At 43.0% G+C, this 26,343-nt stretch overlaps 1 protein-coding gene across 1 annotated transcript in view; it reads right to left on the bottom strand.

The window, feature by feature from the left end:
- Positions 1-26,343, bottom strand: part of SCFD2 (sec1 family domain containing 2) — a 1,876,913-nt gene that overhangs the window by 6,579 nt on the left and 1,843,991 nt on the right. The window contains exon 8 of the mRNA XM_086962651.1: positions 11,467-11,586. Within this exon, the coding sequence (XP_086818777.1) occupies positions 11,467-11,586 (120 nt within the window). The remainder of the gene's footprint in view (positions 1-11,466; positions 11,587-26,343) is intronic.

Here is a 26,343-nt window from a genome sequence, read left to right as displayed (position 1 = left end):
CGGCCCTGTAACAAAAACGGCCCCCTGGGGCCCAAAACCGGCCCCCACCCATGCGGCGCACCAGGGGATTGCCCGGTGCCCGCAACGGCCAGTCCGGGCCTGGGTAGTGGATGATACCTTCTACAGCCTTTTACCTCTAATGACATCACAGGAAGTGACATGGCATGACCATTTACTTCAATGGGGTATTTTTTCACAGTAGTTATGTGGCATCTTGATAAGAGGTGACTGATAACAGACGCTAACCAATAAAAGTGTTAGCAAATCGTTTGCAAACATCGTTAGCCAGTTCAATTAAATCATATGGGTTTCAAACAAATCTACAAGACTTACAATACTCTGCTGCCCCTAACTATTGCTTAATAGTTCCCAAAGGGTGTAAGCAAACAACTTTGTGAAACCGAAACTTCCAGAGCACATACTAAAAGGAACGACTGGAATAAATTTACAAATCAGATAACAAAAGAAGCGCTTTCAACAAACTAGTAATTTTAGTTAGGTGAAGAGCATGCAGAGCGAGTTCAGCTGCCCATTACAAAACAGAAAGGTGTAATTTGGAAATGACGGCAATTAATGTAATATGGAAATTACTGCTGCAAATCACCTAAGGTGGTAAAACATACAGAATGGGGAAGAAAAAGCTTCAGCAGATACAGAGAAATAGAACATTGTGTCTAGATGTGATGAGCAGATTTCTGTAGGGATTGAATATTGGAGGTCAGATGAAAATCAATATGACTGGATGCCAACGATGAACAGATGTGCAACAGTTAGAACATGAATGATGATAGGAAGTGTTATCACCCAATATTTATTAGTGAACAACTCCCAGCACATTGTCTTTTGAGGATGCAATGGCAGATGTAATTATTCCACGCTGAAACACTACTTATTGCATCAATATAAATACTGTCAATGTAAGCAGTGGTAGCGTTTAGAATAGTACATCTAAATTCCCTTTGACAATATAGTAGTAGTCCATATTCTTTAGTCAGTACTCTTGGTTGTTGATAATGAAAACCTGATATTATGGAAATACACCCTGCCCTGGTGTCTCGAAGCACTGAGATGGTTTAGGCTAAGGGTTAACATAATGTACAAGAGGACAGCATGGATTTGTAAAGATAAGTATACAACAGGGGAGTAATGATATATAGAAATGGGGACTCAACGAGCATTGTTTTATTTTGAGTAGTAATGTGCACAGCATCTGTGCATTAAATTCCCGAAGTGAAAATGTGCTTACCTGAGAAATCATGAAACTTTAATAATGACTTGTTCCTCAGAATAGTGCATGTGAAAGCATTTTATGAGCTATTTTGAAAAGTTTCAGTAAAAAATAAAAAATATTGATATATAAAACAATTTTATTTAAACCCTTATAAGGGAAAAAATACTCATTCAAAAAAAAGTTATTCATCTTGGACAGGTGGCCTGCACTCAAGCCTTAACTGCCTAAACCAGGATAATCCTGTGAAGTAAATGAAGCACTTTAACATGAAAGGGGTGAGCACAAAATATCTCCTCCGCACTCTGCCTGACTCCTTTAAATTTCTTTAGCCTCAAATGTAACAACTACACACAAAGGCCAAGTGGCCATCAGGGCTGCTGAGAAAAGCCCTCCATTGTCTGGGAGTCCGCCTGGAGGAGTGACCTGGCGCTGGGGTCACGCTACAGCAGGGCGGCAGGGGATAGGCTGCCAGCACACTCCCACTCTAATGTCCTCTACGCGGGGCGAGGCCTAGTAACTGAACAGGCGTTAAACACGCTTTCTTTCAAGCGCACACCAATCTTTAAGTTTCATTAGTGCACTTTGCGCGTGGATTAACTTGTCCATCAGTGGCGGGCAAGAACCCAGCTAGTAATCCAGGTAGCAGCAAAGGATTTTGAAGAGCTCTTTGAACACTCCATGACAAAAGCACTTGTACACACAGTGCTCTTTGCGCAAGTACCAAGGGGCAAAGTCCCATCAAAAAACGCAGCTGAGCTCGGGAGGTATGTGTGAAATGTTCCGCGCTTCAGACGAAATGGCAGGACAACATTACTCCTACAAAGGATTTATTTTTTTATCAGATCAAACTTGATTTCTAATCTCAGGAAGAATGTCTGCAAAAGTGGGTGTGAACTCTCGCTGCCAACAGAGCAGTAACGCTGCACAGCCATGGGGATTAAATTAAGGATTTGTCAGGGTAAATCATTAAATAGGCATTGCTGAGTGTTTTATGAGGAGAGGTAGGTTTTGAATACCCTGACATTATTTGTAAATCAACAGCATGGGCTGTAATAGCCAGGTCTGTGCCACAGTAGCGTTTGAAAAAGCGATCTGCAAGCACTGCTTGGAGCTAAGGCAGCACTGATGCAGCTCAAGGTTATGTGAAGTGCAAAGTCAATCCCATAGAAAGATGACTTCAGAGTTACTCGGTTCAAAGGCAACTTTGTGTATTTCTGTTTTTGGGCAAATTAACTGTGCATTTGTTTTTTCTTGGGGTAAATATTAAGGTGCCTAATCTATGCTTCTTTGGCCCATGTTTGGGGTCAAGGGTAACAGTGTGCCCACTTATCAGGGAGAGGTTTGGTTATGTGCTCTATCATTTTTGATATGGCCTCTTGGCACAATGGTTAGGCAAAGTATGGGCCTTGGGCACAGTGACATGAGCAGAGTTGACTTTAAGTTCTGTCTATGTTTCAGGAGGCAGGATACTAGTGGAACCTTCAGAGACATAGTTTGAAAACTCAAACCACAATGTATTGACCTCCTGTTCACACTGGTAACTCCAGGTCATTGGAAGACACCAAGCGTTGAAATGATATGTAATTGGTGAATATGTTATAGACGATGGTCCAGGTCAGTGAGAGATCCTTGTGTGCAAACCATAGGGTGCAAACCGTAGGGGATTGAATTAGAGGTTAGTGGCGAAGTGTGAGCTGAAGACACTCAAAAGGGTTCTGCTAGGAAGAGGACAGGACAGCGGGTGCATAGCTTTGGCCCGGAAACGGAGAAACCCGTCTCCATTGCTTGATTCCTTGGACCCTATTGTTTCCATAGCTGACTTGGTTGTCTGAGCGGTGTTTTCCATATGCACTTTATTACTTATGCCTGTACCTGATGACAGTTGTTTGAACTCAATGAAATAGCCAAGAATTGTACTTCATGGAGGGTCATCGTCTTTAGTCATGATGCCTAGCCCTGTGCTGTTCAAATCAGTGCAATATGACTAAGAACTGAGATGGTGATATGGCTCAAAGATCCTATTGCACTAGCCTGCATAGTGTATACAGTTAATAAAAGTTAAAACAATGAATTAAAAAAACAGTATGCTAAGTAGTGCAGTGCAATGAAGCAGTGAAACAAAATACAATACATGTGACTACTTAGGTGCTGTTTACAACTGTTATCAGTGTTGCCGCTCCCTTTACCTTCTATAGGGCCTCATTCAGATTTATGGGCAACTGTACAATTTCTTTTATCAATTCTTTTTATTGGTTTTCATCAAATAATCATTGATAAACATGTTAATATGCTTATGCCTGTCACACATCTCGATCTATAACCACCAACTACAGTTCATTGGGAGCTTCAAGTATAAGGAATGCCGTTACCCCATAAGATCCGAGTCCCTGATAATGTACAGCAGACGTACATCTCGATGAGAGATGAGTGCCAGATCAATTATGCAATTATACACTTTTTTTAAACTGGAGTGGAAAGGGCAGTTGTTCTAGATTTTCAGCTGTATAGTAATACTAGCATGAGCACAGCAAGCAGTATCAATGTATGGAGGGACACTGCCACTTCACATTTGCACATGCACAAGGGACTAATCAAACTGCTAATGAGAAAAGTTCCATGTGAGAACCGAATGTCATCAATATATAAGTGGATCTAAAAGGCCTCACTGGATTTGGAAACACTGTGCCTCTGTACTATCTATGGGCACAGTGGGCCTCAGCTAGTGGTAGTTAAGGGCCTGTCACTGTGATCTGGGACGTGAAAGTGAATGGGGAAAGTGGGCCAAGAAACAGGAACTAATCACTAGTACACAGGGTTATGCACTCCAAGCTATTCTAAAAAGTATCCGTTGTAGTTCAATTCAAAGAGTGCAGTAGGGTACACTCCCTGATTCTTGAGTGTAGAGTAATTGAACTCAAATATGAGTGCCCCCACTGGGGTTTGTCCCCTTCCGCACTGCCAGGTGCCCCTCTACACTGATGGTTCTTGATTCATAATTAATCCCAAAGTCATCCAATGGTTGAGAATTTTGCTTTTTAATTCATCAAATCCCTAGGACACTGCATATTGTAGCTAACATTTTATTCAGAGAATTAATTCATTTATCACAAATAACGCCAATACCTCAAACTATCAGTAATGCAAGACCTATTGCATTACAAAGCTTGTTTATGCAGCACTTAAACTCTGTTTTGTATGTGCTTGCAATTTTTGATAGGAACATGGAGACATAAGGAGGTAAAGTAATTTGCCCAAGATCACACTATTTTTTTTAAATTAAATTTTTATTGCAAAAGAAAAAACAAGATACATAGGACTCAGGTTCATAAGAAGAGAATACTGTGAAAGGCACACTGGGTTATTAGTGAGCTTAAATCTGACTAGGGAGGCTTAGAAATACATTTCAGTTACAGAATACTATCCCTTGGGGAGGTAGAGAGCAGAACAAATGCATGCTATGTGCTAAAAACGAGTACTTTTATTTCTTATAACCGGGTATACATCTGGAAACAGTCTTGCACACAGATTTGCAGCTGGGACGGGCATGTGGAGAGGTTTTTCACAGTGCAGAACTCTATGATTCACCTCCAGGTACAGTCAGGGGCGCAACTGGACCCGAACTTCAGGGGGGGGGGCTAACACTCTCAGCCAGGGCTGGCCCTAGCACTGATCACACACGGTGCAACAGTCTTTTTTGGTGGCCCCTAACCCCATTTCCTCCTTCTCCATGAATTCCTTCACTGCCACTCACCAACAATGCACCTCATCTCTCTATAGCACCTTTCTGACAAATATTTAATTTTTTAACAGCGCTACTCATGGTTTACTCATGCTCAGTTCTGTGATCTGCATGATACAAGTTCTTTGTAGCGGCACATTAACCCCTCTGCACTGTGTAGGTGGCAGGAGTGCCCATGTGAGTGCATGGTAAGCGATACAACAGTTTGAGAGTAAGGAAAGAGGAGTGAGTGAGGGATGAGTGAGGTGACCATATGAATTTGGGTGCAGATGTAAGTGCAGAGTGGGACAAATGAATGCCTGGTTAGTGATGGGCTTGCTTGAGTGAGAGTGAGCAGTGAGGGGGACAGGTGAATGAAATGTCACATGAGTGCAGGGTGAGTAGTGCGCTCGTGTGACTGTAGAGTTAGGTAGCACAAGTGCATTGTGAGTGCAGAGTGATCACTGTGGGAACAGGGTGAGCGGGTGAATGGTGCGAGTGCATGGTGATCAGTGTGAGTGCATTGTGATCGCTTTGAGTGCAGGGTGAGTGTAAAAGTGAAGGGCGAGAATGAGGAGTGAGTTGTCTGAATGCAGGGGACATTTCAAGACACCTGAAGTAACTCAGCATGTTATTGATGGTGGGGTTTCAGATATAAGTTAAACTATTGCTATTATGGAAATAATCCGGGACCAAGGGTGGAGGAAATAAATAATGTGCTGATCCTGCAACAAACTTCCAGGCTTATGATTAGGGTTGCCAGCTCATTATTTTGATGTCCCCGACGGTACAAAATTATCTGTGCATACTTTGAACAGCAAATATAAATAGAAAGCACTTTTGTGTTGTAGGGCTGCCTGAATAATCCATGACTGATAATTAAAGGGAACAAAGACAGAAAAATCACATTACATGTGAATACCTACTTTTTTATTTAGAACCCTTTTTAGTGTCAAGACGAGGTCTTTGAAGGCTCTTTATACAGCACTTGGCTGGTATTTTTCTTTTGGCCACCCTACTTTATATTCCTTTTCATGAAATGCATTCTGAAACTAAGGCAGTAAATGTAAAATACAAATGTAAGGACTATGCAGAGTGCAGGCCGAGGGACTACTGGAACAAGAAAACAAACTAAGCCTCTGTAACCAGTTTACAAAGGTATGTAAATATGCAAATGGTCTTTAAAAATCTGTGAAATATTTGGGCCTGCCGGAGGAAAGACTCCAGACAATGCCCAGCTGAGCCCACTGCAGCTTAAGCTGCAGCAGCCCAGGCTGAGACACGACGGGGAAGGGGGGTGGGGGGAGGGGGGACTGAAGCCCTTTTAGCCCTATGGGCGTCGTGCGCCTGGGTACAATCTCCGGAGTTCCGAAGTGTCTTTCAGATATGCAGCTCATTGTGTACCTGAACTTCCACAGTTTAGCTACAATATGCAGTGTCCCCGTTTCCCTAGCACTGTGTGATCAGCTTTTGGATGCAGTCTGTGTAGTTTGTACAGTTTGGAGATCCAGTCACGTGCACCCAGCTTTGCAGTAAGATGTGTCTTGGTGGAAACTCATGCACTTCTGAAGGAAATGTGGCCCACAATACTGAGGTCGCATGTCTGGTCCTGTGGTAGGCGAAAATATCCAAAGCAGTAATCTGCCCGTCTCCTCTGAATTGTGCAAGGGACAGGATATTTGCCCTCTCTAGATAAATTTGCAGATTATTCTGGCCTTATGTGCACTATTTATGACTTTTGTTTCCAGTGTGGGTGAAAGGGTTGAGAGCAGGGGAAGAGAGACAGTCCAACCCAGACTTCCTGGCCATGGACCATACAGACCTGCACCTACATCTCACAGCCCCTGTCAACTGCCCAAATCTGGCTAGTTAATTATAGTATCCACCTGATCCCTTTCAATATGAAGATGAGGGGCATGACCAGACAAGGTCAAACCAGTAAGTGGCATAGTGAGCCTGGGCAGCACGATCACACTATTCTTTCCAGCGTGAAAGTCGGGATTAGAAGTCAGGTATGTTTTATCCAATTTTGGCAATTTAGTAACTATACCACCTGTATGTAAGCACTGAGAAAATGAATCGAGACCTACCGTACAGGAAAACCTACAGAACACATGGAGAGATTTAAACGAAAATAATATTTGCATTTGTGTGCATATTGTGTCTGTTAAAACAAGTTTTTGTACTTTTGAGGAGAGTGAGAGCCTCAAAACATCTGAATCACTGAAATATAAGAAAACTGAGCTGCAGAAGGTGACTGACACGAAGTAAACACTTATACGCTATAAATACAGTTACAAGAAATCTAGTGCTAATCCATTTTTTAAAATGTTGCTGGTTTTATAATACATATGATAGGGAATGGAGCAATTAGTATTTATTCCAAGACAAAATGAAGAGCACACTGATTTCACACAATGTTTGCTATTTATTTAAGAAGCGAACACGATATTTATTCAACTTTTCAAAAGTGAAGTTTGGGTCTGGGTTAGCGGCAACATCGTTTTGCTTGGGTGAGAAGAAAAAGCCACATCGGTGTGCTTTCTTTTTTCCTTTAAATGGTTAAACGTCGATTAGGATTTGTTGTTCAAATGTCTATGACTCGCTGTAATTATTAATAAGCAGTATATGTCCTACGTAGGGTCTTAGAATTTCCATGATGCGGATTCGTGCAAAATCTGTTTGCCCGACCCTCCATTGAACAATCAGCAAAAATAGTGTAAATCGTTTTTTTTTTTTGCACCAGTGCAACGTTTCAGTGATATGAGCTCAGGTGTTAAATGCTTCTTATCTTATTACACTGGACTGGCAAGGACGTCCAAGACGAGAAAATCAGTAAGTTAGAACGATAAACGTACATAGTGAATGACAAAGTTCTTCGCTAGCAAAGCATTATCAGTGACTAGAAGCATTGCAAGCGTGCTCCGAGTTCCCCAAATTCCATAGTGATGAGCAGAAACACCATTGTCCAAGGCTTAGCACTCAGCCCTGCTGATAAATGCACCCACTTCCTAAATCGGTATCCCTTGGGTCACACTTGCTTGTGATACTAGTAAATGCAGCAAATGTGTCAGCAAAGCAACGTCATCCGACAGAGTATCTATCACAGACAGGCCCTTCAGATAATGGACGGGCCACTCTCACTGCTGCCAGATTAATGTGACACCCTGTGTAATCTGACCTCGGCGTCAGGACGTGGCCAGCCTCTTATTGTTTGTGTGTCTCGAGTGCCCCGCAGAATTCTCTAAACGCGTCCTCGAATACCGGAAGTCACTGCAGGGGTGTGAAGAGAGAGTGCAGAGGGTCTACTTCAGGGCCGCCCCCTGTGCCGGCGACACTCAACGTTTCACACCCGCAAAAAATCTGGATTATCTGAATTGAGGCCTACCTAAACGTGGCGTGTAAAATCGAATTTATGTGACAATGTGAAATTGTCACCTCTTAAGCGCACGTTCTCTGTTCCCGGTGCACAACAAAACACTGTTTTGCACACGTGAAAGCCCCAAATCTCCATAAACCTTTAAAATAAAAAAAAAAGGACAGTTTAACTATCAGAATAAACACCCGGGGCCAACATGAACGTAATCGGCTCGTGATTGAAGAAACGGACCTGCGCTAGACACCAGTCCAATGGAGGTGAAGAGGCTCTGTGACGTCACGCCTGATAACCGCTGCGCGGGCTGCGGAAGTTACGGCAGTCTCGGCTGGGACCAGCGGAAGTAGCTTTCAGTGAAACTTGCAGCGCTTCATTGCTATTCGTGCCAAAAGCGCTACATTATTACGATTTTTCTTAAATTATTTCTGTTGATGTAAGACAATTTTTCCCCCTTGATCAGCTTCTGTTCTCTCACCTTTCGGTATGTATGTCTAATCCTCGTCAGCCCGCAGGGTCGTACTGCCCATGAACCTTAGCTTTTACTGCATTAAAGGATTAAGGGCCGCTCCCCTGCTGCTGTTAAGGCCGCTCTACTGCACTGGATCACATTCCTTCCTGCTAGTACCAATAACGAACATTTCGTTTCTAAAGGTTTGTTTGGAATTACACCTTCTTGTGCTGCAGAACCATTCTCTTATGAAAACACTCTCAAAGCGCTTTACATAGGTCTTGTCCAGAGTGTCTAGGCTAGGGTTTAGTGAGCATCCGGCCAGAGTTGCACAAGGCATCCCCGATCTATTTCTGATCCAATCACAGCATCCCAGCTCATAAGAAATGAATGAAATATTCTAATTTGTGGGCCCTTTATAAAGCACTGGTATCCCTTTAATGTAACCAGAATTACGTTTTGTTTTCAGTTTATCATTTACTAAGATAGAGTCTTCTAGCTCAGTGAACCGAATCACCCACGATATGTTCTTGACTCTGTTAATGCTTGAATCCCAGGGGTCCACTCAGGTTTTCATCCTTCGATAAAATGAGTACCATTGTGTTGGGTAACAAACATATGTTACTGTCAATATCGACAAACGACCAAGCAAGGGTTAATATATGCCCTACAATATCCCTGATATGTTCGTTAATGCAAATAAAACAATTGATGAACGGGGGTGGGTGAATATTTATCACTGTTCGGCATTCCGTCCATTGTCTTTGTTTTGCACTTTTTTTGGCCACTGTGGCAAGGGTATGCCCAGACATGGGCCCCGTGCTCACTACACCACCGGATTCAAGCTAGCTTGGCTGAAGGTGGGGGATATCCCCGAAACTGGTCCCAGGGTGCTTGTTTTCTGGTCCAGGGAGGTCCTGGCCTGGCAGGTCGGGATGGACTGTTCCCAGGAGGAGCAGGGTCAAGACTGATTTGCACATGACTAGGTCCAAACTGGAATGGTGCGGTGACCAAAAACTATGGGTTTTGTCCTAGACTGGACTCGGGGTGATAGTTTGACACTGTTCAGCCTTCTGTCCATCATCATTGTTTCGCAATGCTATGTTCATTAATGCAGACATTTGCCAAGCTACTAGGCTGGGAAGAGGGAGCCATGATTCCCTGCTAAGGCCCTCATTTCATGGGCAGCAGTAATCACAATCTGGCACCAACAGGAGTTGCACTCAAGTCAGAATTGGAACAAGTCTGCATATACTGCACCCAGGGGGTTTTCATGCAGTAATATTTGTGCAAGGAAATCCTGCAATATTCTCAATTTTCAACTTAGAATACGGTGGGAAGGTGTGGTATTACCACATTATACTCTTTTCTACAATACAGAACCTGGACTGATGCGGAAAACACACTGGAACAGTAGCTGTACATTTCTGCATCATTTCCCCGTTGTCCTGGAAATAAAGTACCCACTGTGAACTCACTTCACGATTCACAAAACACGCCAGCCTTATGAGTTGTAAGCTTGCGTCCTCTATTGTTGTAAAAGTATTACTTTTTGAGATTCAGACTTTCCAAATACATGCACAAATAGCGTAGATATCTTCCCTAGAATCATAAAGATTATGGTTAGGAAGCAAATAACTGCACCTGAACGTTTTTCCCTCTTTTCTCCAAATGACTACTATGTTTCTATGTCAAGGAAACCATTTCTCTGCACTCCTCTGAAAATATGGCGATGTTAGAGAATTTGTCACAGCCAATAATTAGCATACAGCACAGTGTGTCAAATAAGTACCCAGAAATTACACGTTTTTTACAATTCCCTGACACGTGGTGCTCAAATAACTTAGTGATCCAGGAAGTCAGGGCTCACAGAAGATGCTGCATTTTCTTAAAGAAAACCTCCTTGGCCGGGCACCTTTCTTATCACTCACTCAAAATAGACCTACCCGAGTATCATTCAGTGCTAAAGGTCAGGTTACACTGTCGAGCTGGTACAAGTCTTTGAATTCTATGGCTTTGGAGTGCACAGTAGCACCCCTGGAAAACTCCCTATACACATCATGATACAGGCTGAGCATACATATCACTGAGATCAGAAGAAGCGTTGAGCACATCATCTAAGAGAAGCACTGAACGTTACCCCTACTTGATATGCTCTCAGTGGGACAGGACACATTAGTCCACTGTATAACCCTAGCATAATACCTGCCAATCAGTCATGCCTAGCTGCCCAAATATTCTCGGGGGCACTGTACCACCAGGCACACCAGTTTAATAACCACCTGACAGCTTCAATGATTAACACAGTGCATCACCAACTCCAAGAGAGTATGGCACCAATATCCTACTTTGTTGTATAGGGAAGGGAAAGGGTGGGCATGGGGAGCATGCTCAAAAACATGACAGCGAAGAACAAGACCAATCCTTACCAAGGTGCAAAAAACATGTTCCCGAATGGCACAGGATTGCCTTTTTCCACAACAATCACATTAGTATCTGGGGTCATAAAAAAGAAACGATAATCCCAACCTACCGGACCAGGCATACAAACAACCCTTCCAATAGGAATCCTTATTTTCCGCTTTGAAAAAGACATATATCTGTATTTTTTAGTGAGTATTTGGATTAAAGCAATGACCTTCATCTGCACTGCTTCACTAAGATATACATTACACCTTCCAGAGGTTGGGTACCTGGAAATTTGGCTTCTGCGCACTTATCAGATCTTTCACCATTCGGACTTCTGAGGCAGTCACTCCACCAACCATGAACAATATCAGGAGAGGATGGTCACTTGGGTGCGGACGGCTCACCTGCGTAGGATGACAAAAGAAGGCAGGTTTCAGCAAACTCAAACAGGTAGCTTTTTTGTTGTTCAAACATTACAGTTTCCACAAGATTGGCCAGCTTGATATTTTCCCAAGAATTTTTAAAACGCATTCATGAGTGAACAATCACATTCATGTACTGTGTTGCTCTGTGTGTACTGATGGAAATGGTACACATTCTGTTCAGGAGCCTGTAGACCAGAGTAAGTAAGTGAGATGGCACCAGCACAAGGTCACACCTTCAGTATAGAGAAGACCATTTTGCTGATCCTATGCTATGTTCTCAAGGTCGCTTTCTCACAGATTGTGGACTTGGATGCAGGACAGATGAATATCGGTGCAATCACAAGCCATGGACCTGCTCCCAGTTCAGTAATCCTTTTCTCCAAAATATCATGTCACTCAGAAGAGAGATGTGAAGTAGAACATGAAGCACCCACTAGCTAGAGCCTGAGGTTTTGGGCAAATACAAACCTGTCACTTCTTTGTATGCCATGTAGATGCATTGAAACCTGATTTGGAAAAGTGCTTGCCTGCCCCTTGCCCAAAACACACAGCAAGGATCAAGTTGCTTCATTAGAGGTATAAGCATCATAAGTATATAATCCATTTAGGCATGGAAGCTCTGAGCACCCCCAGTAAACAATAATACACGTGGATATGAAGAGCATGCAACAAATGAAAAAAAATACATTGTCATGAGAGCTGTGCAGATGGACTGAGGCAAAGTTTAAAAAAGGGTAAAAAACGTTATATCTGCTGAAAATTATGGTACTGTTTAATGAGCTTGCATAATGTTAGCTCAGTGGTTAGCAAGTGTATACCAGTGCAGGAATCTCAGGCAAAATAGAAGAAGGCGATGAGTTAAAAACAACACAGATTGCCTACTAACTTTGTTGCAGATTTACAAACCTGCACACCACTTGGCAGATGCTCAGCATATTTTGGTTACACCTGATATTTGAGTCACATGCAACTCCATTGCTTGGGGCACATTTAATGGGGGGAGGGGAAAGGAAGGGTGTTCATTTGCTGATAGCTTAGGCATTCTGTAAGAAATCTGTAAGAAATGTTGCTAGCTCTTAGACAATGACGCCCAGTTGAGGAATTTCTGAACTCAATAATAAGTGTGACAAAGTTAAAGGGGACTCAACAATCTTTGATTTGCTTATGATATTGATCTATTTCATAGATCTACACAGACGTTAGCAGACACCAGACGCTTGGCATGGTTAACTTACTTACTGGGGTAGTTGGATGGGGGTGCTCAGCTGAAGAAGTGTTTATCTAAATGCACTGCAGCTTTTCACTTGATGCATAAGTAACGTGAGAGAAGAAATGACTATCTGCTATTCTGCAAGTATTTAATTTATCGGCAGTCTTGATTTGGTATCCAAGGTGTCATGGGGAGTGGGGTGGTATGTATGCCATTATTGAAAAATTTAAACTTAAATTAATTACACAATATTACTTATACATGTGATACAAACATGTGCTTCATCTTGTGGAAACTGCAAGAAGATGGGCAAATAAATCACAAAGTCTCACTCTGGAAGCAGAGAGAAGCAGATCAATGGTGGCCACAGGATTATCGACCACTGCATGTGCAGGCACAAAAGGGAAAGAGCAAGCAGGAAGGCAAAATGGGGGCAAAGCCGGACCCCAAAAGGGGAACAAGGGTAGGGTGAAAGACAACTATGTCATACTTACAACAGTTAAAATTTCACCATCTTTTTGCTAAAATGGGTAAGGGTGTCTTTCATACTACCACTGTAGAGTGCCCGGGTTACATAATTACAGCAGAGAGTATTAATATGGATGAGAAGAAAGTGTCAGCAGTTGTTGAATGGCCCATACCTCTCACAGGCCAGGCTATAACATTTTGTTGAGCTTTGTTAACTTCTATAGACAGTTCATTCATCAGTTTTCAGAAATGAAGACCCAGCAATGGGTTTCTACATAAGTGAGCAGTTTGTGTATGGATGAAAGAGACTGACCAATATTTTTGGAATAATCTTTCCCTAATGCTCCTATTTTGCAGCTTCCCAATTCAGATCATCCACATGTTGTTGAATTGCATGACTTTTATCCTTCTATGGGAGGTGGTCTATATCAGAGAAATACAGACACAGCATTTTCATCTCGGGTCTCATTTTTTTCCAAATATTTTCTCATGCAGAATGAAACTGTACTATCGCTGACAGAGCTTTTGGCTATTAAGAAGTCCTTTAAGGAGTGGAGCGTGACTTGTTGGGATCACAGACATTTTCAATGTCTGAAATCAGCTACAGCATTGACTCCCAAACAACTTAGGCAGGCCTTGTTCTTTTGTGACTATGCATTCTTAATTAATTAGAGAACCGGTTCTAATAATGGTAAAGCTGATGCTTTGTCTTGGCAGAATCAACCTGAAAATGTAAATAGGCTAATAAACTATCAATCATTAATGTTGTTCCGCACGATTGTAAACAATCATTCTGTAGCTTTGATTAATGTGGAAACATTCTTTGAAAAAAGTACACAATGAAATTATCATGAAACTTAGATTAAAGTACAGGAAGGTAGGCATAATAAAGATGTATAACTGTTATCAAGGAAAAACCATGCACTTGCCATCCTCTCAATTAAGACAGCAGGCCATGAACTGGCTTCATGATGACTATGAAATTGCTGGGCATCCTCAGCTAGCTAAAACGTTATCAGCAGTAGGAGACATTTTTTCTGGTTAAGTCCAATTGCTGATGTGAAAAAATATGTGCAGACTTATTCCCCTTGTGCTCTGATAAAGATTTCTAAACCCCGTGGGCCATTTGAGACTGTTACGTGTTCCACCCAAACCTTAGCCTACAGTGTCAATGGATTTTATAATGGAATTACCTAATAGTCATGGCTGCATTGTAATTTTAGTGATTGTAGACTTTTACTCTAAAATGGGTCCCTTTGCTTCTGTACCAGGCTCACCCACTTCAAAGGAGTTGGCACCCATTTTTGTACAACACATCTTTCGATGACAGGCATCCCACAAGTTTTAATTACTGACAGGGGGCTGCCTTGAGTAAGGAGGTAGATATTTTTTATGGCCACAAGCATTTTTAGGCCAGCAAGTGTATCTTCTCAGCCATACCCGGTTGCCCATCTAATTATATGTCACAATTTATATCCAACATGAAAAAAAAACGAAAGGCACAAAGCAAAAAGATTTGAGGTCATAGTTCCAGAAGATAAATTCTGGCCAACACATGTTTTGCAATATCCATTGCTTCCTCAAGGCCGCATACAACAACACTTTAATCAGTCACTTCTCATTGAACCACATGGTTGGATTCTCTGTGTAGCTTGTCTCTTTTTTGTGTGTGCCAGAGATGGTTGATGTCACGTACGAAGCTATCACTGATTTGAGAAGAAATAACGCAACTTGAATAAGGATAAGATCAGAATAGAACTTTCAGTCCAGCACGCCAACGAGCATCTGCAAACATATGTGAAGTCTCAAATCTCAACATGTTCACACATGCGGGCCAATTAGGCAGGAAGTCCAAGATGATGAACATGTTCAGAATTTCTGCATGCCAGCACATACTGCCTATGGCTCAAAAGTTTTTACCCAAAATTGAACTGACCAATACCAGTAGACATAATACTAGACCAAGTATTTCACTGTTTGGTTCCTGTCATTTTAAGTCCCCTTAATTTGAATTTAAAAACATTTGTACAGCGCTCGTTTACCCAGCGGTTTCATGGCGCTAGTGATGCACAGTGGACGGCGGCAGCTGAAGGAGTTTAAGTCAGAAAGGCTTGCATAAAAAGGAAGGTTTTAAGGTCCTTCCGAAACTGGAGGTAGGAGGGTGAGGTACGCAGGGTAATCGGGAGGGAGTTCCAGAAGGCTGGAGCCAGGACAGCGAACCTCACTCCACCCGCCTTCTGTTTTTTAAAACGGGGAATGGTTAGAAGGGCCAGATGGGTGGAGCGAAGTTCTCTGCCTGGGAGATAGGACTTAATGGCAGAGCAGATGAATTCTGGAGCAGTGCCCGCTCTGGCCTGGTAGGTGAGGCAGCCGAGTTTAAAAAGGGCACGCTCTTTCACAGGGAACCAGTGTAGTGTTTTGAGCAGTGGGGTGACGTGGTGGTATTTTGGCAGGCCATGGATCAGGCGAGCAGCCTGATTCTGTACCAGTTGTAAGCGATAAATCGCGTAGGCAGGGGCCCCGTTATAGACTATGTTGCCATAGTCTATACGAGACAATACCATGGCTAGCACAATTACTTTTAAAGCAGAGGAAGAGAAAAAACAGGAGACTTTCCTGATTATTCTAAGGGGAAAAAAAACAAGAGAAAACCACGGAACCAACTTGTGAGTGAACGGTGAGTTGAGGGTTGAGGAAAATCCCAAGGGTTTTTACTTTGGGTACAGGGAGTGGAGGGGCACCGAGGGAAGGTGGCCAGAAAGAAGGGGACCAAGGACTGCAACCACCTCCGGTCAGGACCAGCTCGGTCTTGTCCGGATTAAGTTTGAGGTGGTTGCAGTTCATCCAATCTTGAATGAACGTCATTACTGACTGGACGTTCTGAGCGGATGAGGATGAGTGGGACAAGTTGAAGATTAGCTGGAGGTCGTCCGCATAATTGAACACGGTGACCTCCAGCTGCTGTAACATAAAAATGAGGGGGAAAATGTATAGGTTAAACAAAAGAGGGGAAAGTGATGATCTACTAGGGGCGCAGTCCTTGCTGTACTGTAAATAAAATCTGCAGAAATCCTGGGAAAACAAAATCTGCTGTATATTTTCTCAGCCATGTTCATGAACTCAGTAGGTGTATTGTCGCTTTCACTTCTTTGGGACTGTTCAGGGGGTCGTGTGACTCCTCTGAATGTTTTAACACGTGTAAAAGGCTCCACCGCCTTTGGCCAAGTTCAAGCTCGCGGAAGTTTCTAAAGTAAATAAACTACTAGGGAATTAGCGACGGATGTGATAGGACAACCTGAAAATTAGCCTAACCCAACCTTTCACTTTCCTGTGCGGTAAAATTAGGCTGCCGCACAGTATTTTCTCGTGACCATGAACTTAAAGCCCCGAATGAACCACACATAATGAAATACAAGTCTCAGTTTTGAAAAAAGCTCTTGGCCTCTGCAGGGGCCCTTTACGAGGTTCTTCAGAAGAAAGAGGATATTGTCGAAGCCGGCAATTAAAGGGCAGAGAAGGGATGCCAGGCCTGGCCTGGAAGCCCGCATGCTGCAGCTGACTGGGCCAGCCACAAACCACACCTGCTTTTCCATTTGAAGGCAGCTATTTAGTGGCAACAGTTCACCGAGTTCCTTTTCCCAGCTGTTACTCGCAGGAGGCCCGGGGATGTGAGAAAACGTAGAATGTGTTCTCTGCATCTAGTCTAAATGTATATATTGTATACAAGGCTGTCGGCTGTGAAAGTTAAATGGGCAGATTCTAAAGGCATGTTTTTTTTTTTTTAAATGTGCTACTACTTTCTATGTGTCTATGCAGAGGGACGTAGGTGATGGAGACTTTTTTAATCAAGAAATGCACCACCTGCGAACTCACACTTTGGGTTACAATCAGGTTTTCTTTTTTCTTCTTTTGTACCACTACCAAGGCAGTACATTTCGGAATTTCAGAGATGGAAAAAGATAGTTTGTAGTTTGGGTAGGGGTGAGGGGGGGCATTTGTTCAGAGTGAGTAAGACGAGATACCAGTCAGGTGGCTGGGACAACTCGCAGTGGATTTATGGCCATGATCGAAAATGTTCCCTTTTTGAAGAACCCATATCATTGGATGGGACGACGTGCATATCTTGAAAAACACTTTCACCATGCCACCTGGATGCAGTCAAAGAGCCCAGCCAGGAGCTAGTGAAAAAGGGCAAACTGGACCCCAGCTTTAGCCTCCCAAGCTCCAGGGCAAGAAGACAGAACATCAAAGGAACCAGTAAAGAAGAGAGCAACCCTTTTGCACAGAGCCTCAGATCGGACAAGCCTGATTTGCAGAATGGCCCATAGCCCGCTACAGCACATATTTCAAGTTTGTTCATGGCTGCGGCACATAGGTCCCAAATCTTCGAGTCTACACATCTGGAAACGTTCCAAGCAAGACTCAAGGATTGGGTAGAATACTCCTGGGTGTGATATTTGAGGTTGTTTGTGTCTCAGTCCACATTGGTAGCAAAAATATCATGGAACTCCTTACACTAACTGAGACCTATATATTTTTTACTGTGCATATACCAACACAAAGGTGGCCATGTTGAATTGGGCATACTATTTTTTTATGTGCAGTCTGTGCTTCTTGTTCATTATGCTTTATGCGTGGATACATCATATTTAGTATAACATGGCAATTAAAGGTTTCTTAATCCATATGGTTAGCAATACTAACAAAGAAATACTTACACCAATTAGGTATCCACAGTTTGCTTTATTAACAAAACACTGGTATGTTCTATTACGTTTATCACTAGGTCTATTCATAACATTCTGTACAATAGATAAGGGATTGTGATGTTTTCATGGCTGATCGGGTCAGTCAACATTTATTGTTCATGATATTTAAAAGAAAAAAGAGGACTTAATTTAAACTCCCAAATAATGTATTTTTGTCAAGCTCTGTGTCCCCTTCCTTTATTTACCTGTTACAAATCACTGAATTAAGGCTCATCATGAGCTATTGTTTTCAGAATATTGTTTGGCATGTTTTACAATACACTTTTTTATGTGTTTTATATATTTGTTGTCATTGCGGATTGTAGAGCTTTAGTATTGAACGATGTGGTTATTTACAAGTGCATGGTAATTGTTGTTTTGTTTTATGTATCATGTATTTGTATATTTATATATGTATTATATGATTTAACACCCTGAAGAAGTTCCTTTTAGAACGAAATGTGTTGGCTGTGGCTGAATCGGTTTTTAAGAGAGAATCCATATAAAGAGGAGCTCTATTGTGTGGAACAGTAATGTTTGAAAACACTCTTTTGAGCGCCTTTTGACTTATTTTCTACTGTTCTCTCTGCTTTTGCAGCTGCATCTATATCAGCGGGTGCTGATCAGACTGTGCTCCAGTTAACTATCTGGGACAGGCTTAGAAGTGCTGTCATATGGGGCCATATGTATGAAGCTAACTAGCATCCGCAAAGGCCGAAATTCTGCGATTTTCGGCCTTTGCAAATGCTAATTACCTAAATGGTATGTATCAAACATTTTTGCATCAAAATAAGGAATCGCTAAATTTGCTATTCCTTATTTTGCAATTGCACTTAAGGAATCACAATTTTTGCGATTCTTTAAATGCAATGTATCAAAGAAAAAATATGGAAAAAATGCCATTAAGGAATCGCAAATTACCACCAACTTCTAGTTGGTGGTAAGTTGCGAATTCTTTTAATAATGCTTTTTTCCAAAAAAACAAAGGTGCCATATGACGCCCATACATGCCCTTAGGGCATGTATGTGCGCCATATGCACCCAAATGTCTTTTTCAGGGGTGCAGCAGGGTGTTCTTGAGACACCCCTGCACCCTTGAAAAAATTCCTAATTTGCGATTAGCAAATTGCTAATCGCAAATTGCCCCTTCATTCCTATGGGCCTCCTGGCCCATAGAAATGAATGGGTAATTTGCGATTAGCAATTTGCTAATCGCAAATTAGGAATGGTAAGGAATCGCTATAAAAAAACGATTGTGTTCATACATACCATCTTGCATTTCCTAAATAGGGATTCCTTAAAATTCACTATTTAGGAAATGCAAATTGGTTTGATGATACATATGGCCCATGGCATCAGCTACTTTGTACATTGTATAGAATGTGCATGGTATTAGCAATGTGACCCTCAAAAATCCTCACTCACCATCCACCCCTCTCCAAAGCAACTGCAAGGGAAAGTGGCTGCCATGTACTGTTATCATCATTACTACTGTGGAACTGGACCAGTAGCAGGGGTGCACACAATTCTTAGTCCCAGGCATTTTTGGATTATAGCGGTATAGAGCACCAGGACCCCACATTTCACCATACCCTGCAGGCTGAATGCACATAGAGGAGTAACTAGTTATTATTTTGATTATTCTTGTAGATCTAGCAGACACTCCTGTGGCATGCTACAGTGACTAGGTGTACACAGGCAATATACAACTCTCTTTTATCCGAGGCTACAGTCAAACATGAACTAACTCTCACGTCTTTCATTGATAAGTGGGACATATGAAGCCTGCAGAAGGTGTTAGTGTATCAGCAAGTGGAAGGATATAGCATGTAAATCTGTCAGCAAAGAAGAGTCAGGTCACCCTTATTTTGCACATGTATAATGTGGATTGCTTTAGCAATCACTTGTAGTTGCTGACATTTCTAAATATTTAGACCACTTGCGTTTTGTTCATCTTGTGTGAAGAAGTGAGGCAGTCCTTGATTTTTATCAAAATACACACACACACGTATACATATGTTCGAAATGGGGTTCTCTAGTTGGCAGTGGTTTGCACCCTGTCCAAGTAGGGACCCTTATTCTAATGCGTTGACTTGTGTAGTCCTCTTTCACTCGTTATACCGGCTCGACCAGGTGTTTCGTCTTTGTGGTCGGAGACGCGTGTATTTAAATCAAGCCCATCCCCGGTTCTGCCTCTTTTCGGGCGAATGCGAGCACGTTATGGGCGGCACTCTAGGAAGACATCGGACTGTTTTGCAGAGGTGAGGTGTTAGAATATTTACAGTGGGTTGCTAGGCAGATATACCTTTTGGCAAGTGTATTTCTTTGGTTAATGGGGTGTTTGGTTGCCATTCTCTGCAGCATTAATGTTATCTATTGTTAGTCACCCCGCCTTATGCACTTTGCTGAATTGAGGTTACTATTTTTCTTCCTGCCTGGAATGCTTTACTGCCATAAAATTCTTTGTGCAATCATTCTTTTAGCGCTCGTGCTTGGCAGGATTTTAATGAGCATGCATATGTTGGCGGCGAATGTGGCGTTTTGCTTCCTTTATTATTTTAACGTGCATGCTGTTGCCTGGTTGGCTTATTTTCCACGCTTTTTGTCGATATGTGGTTACTACTGTACTTCGTGAGTAGAGGGCATGACTGCTTATAAGATGCCCCGTTCAACTATTTTCACCAGCACTCATGTGGGTATTTTTTAAGCGCGGGGTATCCTGTTTTAGGCTTTATGGAAGGGTCCACAGATGGTGTATTGGGAGTATAGAATTTAATGGCACCTGTTTATCAACTATGCCTGCAGGTAGGCTTGATAATATTGTTTGCTGCTTCCTTTTGTACAGCTTACCATATATTGAAGCATATATATTTTTGGAAGATTGAGAAGGAGGAGGACTATTGGACCAATTGCAGCCTTTGAAGGTAACATCCGAGTACTGTGGATAACTTATAGAGCGGAGTGCCATGATCGATCTATTTAACTGAGTGGTGTTTTTTTTGGTGTTGTTTTGCCTTGCAGTATTGGATGCCCTTTACTGGTTGTTGCGATATCATCCCCTCGCCATACTGTTCCGGTGCTTAATACGTCCTGTAGAAATAAAGAAAATGTGCGAGGGTAGTTGGCTATAGATAGTTTCGCTCGAACTAGTGGCACAATCCTTTGTGACTGTTGATTGAGGATGGCTTCTTGACATTTGTCCTTTTTTGCCCTTCTTGTCTTCTTCTTTTTGTTGTTATGAAGATACAGGAATAGAGTCTCCTGAACTTCGAGTAATTGTAACCCTAGGAATGATTTATGGGGTTTAATTCCCTCAGGTAAGACATGTATTCTCCGTGCTTTTGAATCTCTCTACAAGGGCTCCTCACGTAGTTCGATAGCTGTGAATTAGACCACCTGTTCGTTTGAAACATTGGTACAGCATGGATTTCCTGTCCAATTGGCGAAACTTGATAAGCCACAGGCCTAGCATTACTGCACACTAGCAGAATACGGAATAAGCTTCCATGTATATTTTGCCCCCATAGACGCTGAGATTGGTGCTATCACCTGGTTGAGGGTTGCTTTGCAAACCCGGATTCTATATCTAAAGACGCATATCAGCACCTATTAAGAAGGTGCTTATACCTATTGTTGGAGTAAGTATGTTTACGTGAATATAGAGGCACGTTTTATAAGTTGTATGAGTATTCTGGTTAGGGGCACATACATGGCGGGTATGTTGGTGATGGTTAATCTGCACTGTCTGGGTGTTGTCTGTGTTTATTCCATGATGGCCTTGTGTAGGTAGGGGCCATCGGGTTGGTGGTGGTGATTTGCTGTCTATCACGCCTGTGAATTTCAGATGTATAACGTCAAAGCATATGAATATTGTTCTTCCAATTGTTTTCTTCGCTCTTGTATTGTTACCTCTAGTTATATCCTGTGGGTTCACTGGTCTTAATATAAATATTCTGACTTTTTAGGTGTGTGATTTTATCTTTCCCAGGTGGAGCGGCCTTTCCCCCCCTTTTTTGGGGGCATTATATCTGGCAGGTCCTGATGAAGGTGGCATTCTACCAGCTTGCAGCCACCGAAACGCGTCGACCACGGCCTTTTTAACATCCTGCCCTTGTGCAGTTTTTGTCTTTGGCCATCCCAGTTACTTTGTCACTCTGTAATTGTGTGACCCAGATATGTTATGAATGTGAAGGTGTGTCTGGATATGTGTGAGTTGGGTTTGAATGGGTTGTTGTGATGCTTCTGTTTGTCTCTTCCCGGGTCCCCATGATTTGATTATGTATGGTTTTCTCATTTGTGTTGATCTGCGACCTTATTATGCTGAAAAATGTTACTTGTAAAAATATTTATGGATTTGTATAGTAATGAAAAAGTATTTTGATAAAATGAAATGAAAACAAAAAGTGTATATTTTTTAGGTATGTTGTAATAGTTTTTTCTGAGTGGGCTCACATTTTGGCTTGGGTGCTCACAGTGGCCATTGGGATTAATTCCGATGTATAAATAACTGTGGTCATGAGGGAGATTATCTTTTAGGTAGGGACCCTTATTCTAGTCAGGGTAACTGGATTACACAGCTAAAATAACCCCAGCTCACCCTCTTGGTAACTTGGCAAGAGCAGTCAGGCTTATCTCAGAGGCAATGTGTAAATCATTTGGACATAAACACACAGTAACAGAGTAAAAACGCTACAAAAGGACACCACACCAGTTTCGAAAACCAATACTTATCTGAATGAAACAAGACCAAAACGACAAAAATCGAACATACACAAGTAAAGATATCACTTCTAGAAGGTGCAAAATAGTTCAGTTCATAGGAAACTATGGTTGAGTGACCTTTTTCACAAAGTACCTAGGATTCATCAAAATCAAAGATGAAAACAGGCAAAGGGGAGATGAAGCACTGAAAAAGCAAAGCAATGCATGAATGAATGAATAAATGAATACTCATTTCTATAGCGCGTAGTTACCCGGGGGCATCCCAGCGCTGCAGTGAACCAATTCATCACCCGAGAGATTAAAGAAATAGGAAGGTTTTTAACATTTTTCTAAACCTAAGGTGGTTCTCTTCCATCCGAATAGGGTCAGGCAGGTTGTTCCAAAATTTAGCTGCTTGGACAGAAAAACGCCTGCCGCCCATACGGGTTCTCCTTATTCGTGGGACTGCCAGAAAGTTCTTACTACTAGATCTCAGGGTCCTATTGGTTTGGTAGGGGCAGAACAGTGGTTGAATTAGACCAGGACCTGTGTTGGTCAAGGCTTTATGAACAATGGTCATAGCCTTAAATTCGATCCTTTGTTGTATTGGTAACCAGTGGAGTTGTCGGAGAGCTGGTCTGGCGGACATTCTACGTGGTATCTTTAAGAGCATCCGGGCAGCACAGTTCTGTACCGTCTGAAGGACCCGGAGTGTCCCTAGTGGTGCTCCTAGGTATACTGCATTAGCGTAGTCCAGGCGTGTTAGAATCAGGGTCTGGACTAATATCCGCCTTGCTTCGAGCGGAAGCAGTTCAATGATTTTTCTCAAAGATCTCATCAAGGCAAAACAGGTCGCTGCAACCTTCTGCGCTTGTGCCAAGAAGTTGAGAGCTGGATCTAACCACACCCCTAAGCTTTTAATTTTCTTTTTGGGAGAAGGGGGGTGACCCAAGGTGGTCGGCCACCATCCGTCTACCGTGGATGGAGCATCATGCCCCAACATCATGATCTCCGTCTTTGTTCCGTTGAGTTTCAGGAAAGAGGCATCCATCCACTCACGAACCTTGCTAAGGCAAGAGGAAAGTTTATCATAAGATGACATCTGATCAGAAAGGGTGATGATGAGCTGCGTATCATCAGCATGCATTGATTCCTTACTCCCAGGGGAGGTAATGCGTTGGTTCCTTACTTCCAGGGAGGTAATGCGTCTATTCCTTACTCCCAGGGGAGGTAATACTTCAATTTCTTACTGCCAGGGGAGGTGATGCGTCAATTCCTTACTGCAGGGGTGATGCATTGATCTTTGGAAACAGGGCCTCAGTTTCTTACTGCTGGGAAACGTTGATGAAGAACTTGGCGAAAAGGAGCGATTTCATAGAAAATCCAGATGCACTGGTTCGATGTGGCGGTGACAAAATATGTATTGCATTGATTTTCCAGCCGCAAAGCAAGTAATACATCAATTCCTTCAGCCGCACAGCAGGGCCTGCGTCGAAGTCAGAGCAGGTGCCTCTGGACGCCGGAGACACAGTGCTTAGGACTCGCGCTGCAGCTATCTTTCAACCGCACTGCAGGCTCTGCATCGCAATCTTTGGCCGCACCACTGCAATGCAGAGGTGCCAAGGTTTTAGATTGCTATGTATGATATTTTCATAATTTTAGTGTAATTATGAGTCACATTTCAATGACTATGTGTGACACTAGTTTCCCGCAAACAAAATCAAGCACAGATGAGGGAAACATAAATATCAGAAACTACACCAATTTGAGCAATGAGAAACTCTAAGATCTTAAAACTGTTGGAAAATACTAGAAATTAGGACAGCGAGGCACACATTACAGCCAGCCCACATGCTGCATTAGACTTGACTATAGTACTGCTTGTTCAACGTTGATAAAAGTGATTCCCTGCATTGCTGAGTGGTGTCCGGCCCAGTCGGTGCACCGCTGTCTTCTGCCCAGCCTCGTAGCACCAGATCTACCAGAGCTACTATAAACACCAGGCTCTTGACTTAGACCAAGTGATACCGGCTGAGTGGTCACTGCGTGCTGGCACTGACTAGGGCAGCCTGGGGCTCCCGAACACTCTGGGTCCTGGTAGGAGGTAGCTCAGGCCATTTCTCTAGGTATAGCTGTGCAGCCCAAGCCTGCGTACCAGATTGGCTTGGGAGATTGTGGTAAGCGGTTTTGTGGCCTGCCAGGAGATTTTATCATAGTTATGAGGTCAGTACAAACACGGGGCTCTTAGCAGACGCTGCTGCCAGCTGTGCGGAGGGTTAAACCGCCAGAGGTGTGGTTGCTGCGCACTGGCGCTATGGTAGAGCAAATTTTTAAGTGGAGCAGTCACTTACATTGTTTTGCTTGGTACAGAGGGCAGGGGTGCAGGCCCTCCTGTGGCAAGCGCCAGCCCAGCCATGATTCTGGGCCTGGCTCGGCAACTCTGGCTACACTGTGGTGTGAACTTGTGCGCTGGGCGTCTACTCACTCAACCACCGGCCCCTCGGTGGGTCAGACGGCTCCCTTCAGTTGCTGGATTGTTTTTAGATAATTAACGCAGTATGCAAGGAGCATTGCTCCAATTGCCAGTGCAGCTCCTGTTTGTGAAAACGTTATTCACTTGAACTGACCACTTATTGCGCAGCCACGGCAGCAGGATGTCAGCTGACCTCACCTCCACCTGTGTGTGTGCCACAAACCTCACCCCCAAGCTGTGATTAATGTCTACGTAGTAGACAATGGCCATTCAGACTCATGGTAGTTTTATGAATCGAAATATGCTGCGACCCATGGTGACGGAGGGGAGGAGAGGATAATGACCATATATTGTAACTTACATTATTTTTGCAGAGTTTTATATAGCGCAAACTTGACTCGAATAGATATCAGAGCGCCTTACATAGCACCAGTTACGTTACATGAGGACGCACATTCATTTTTGTTAGGTACAGGGAGATTAAGTGATTTGCCCAGAATCACACAATGTTCAGAGTCATTGCCGAGACTTGAACCCAGTTCCCCAGATTCGACGTCGGCCGCCCTAGCCGTTAGGCCAACTCCTCTCCCCATATTATTAACAGCTGCTAGAGCTGCAGACTTTCAGCCGCCTCCCTGGAGCAGCATGCATGGAGGGCTGCCACTCCCGTTTTGGTGCCTGATTATGGTGATTTACTAGCGCCATTGATGGCTCAGGAGGCGCTATTATGTGTGACTTTGCATTTCCATACGGTGATGCAGACCACCACACTGATATGCATTAGTCTTCTGCCTGATGCATGGTATTTGGCAGGCTGGCAATGCATTAGTTTCTCAGCCACACAGTGGTGCTGAGTCAGGAAAAGCAGGCGCTGAAGGTCGATGCGAGGACTTCTCATTCCACTGCAGCAAAACCACCTCCAAGGGCCCAGGCCTGAAGTTAGCATCACTTGGCAGGTCAATACTCCCAGCAGAGGAGTTTAGGGACTGCAGATGGAGTCTTTGATGGCCTGAGACTTCTTAACAGGAGGCAGGTACATACAAGCCCTAGGAGAACATTAGCAAGCAGGATGTAGAAAGCAAAGTCCAGTCCTTTCAATGCCGTAGACAAAAGCAGCAAAATCAGCAAGCAGGAGG

Source organism: Lissotriton vulgaris, chromosome 3_1 (genome assembly GCF_964263255.1).
Source record: "Lissotriton vulgaris chromosome 3_1, aLisVul1.2, whole genome shotgun sequence".
Lineage (NCBI taxonomy): Eukaryota > Metazoa > Chordata > Amphibia > Caudata > Salamandridae > Lissotriton > Lissotriton vulgaris.
This window is presented reverse-complemented; position numbering and strand designations above follow the sequence as displayed.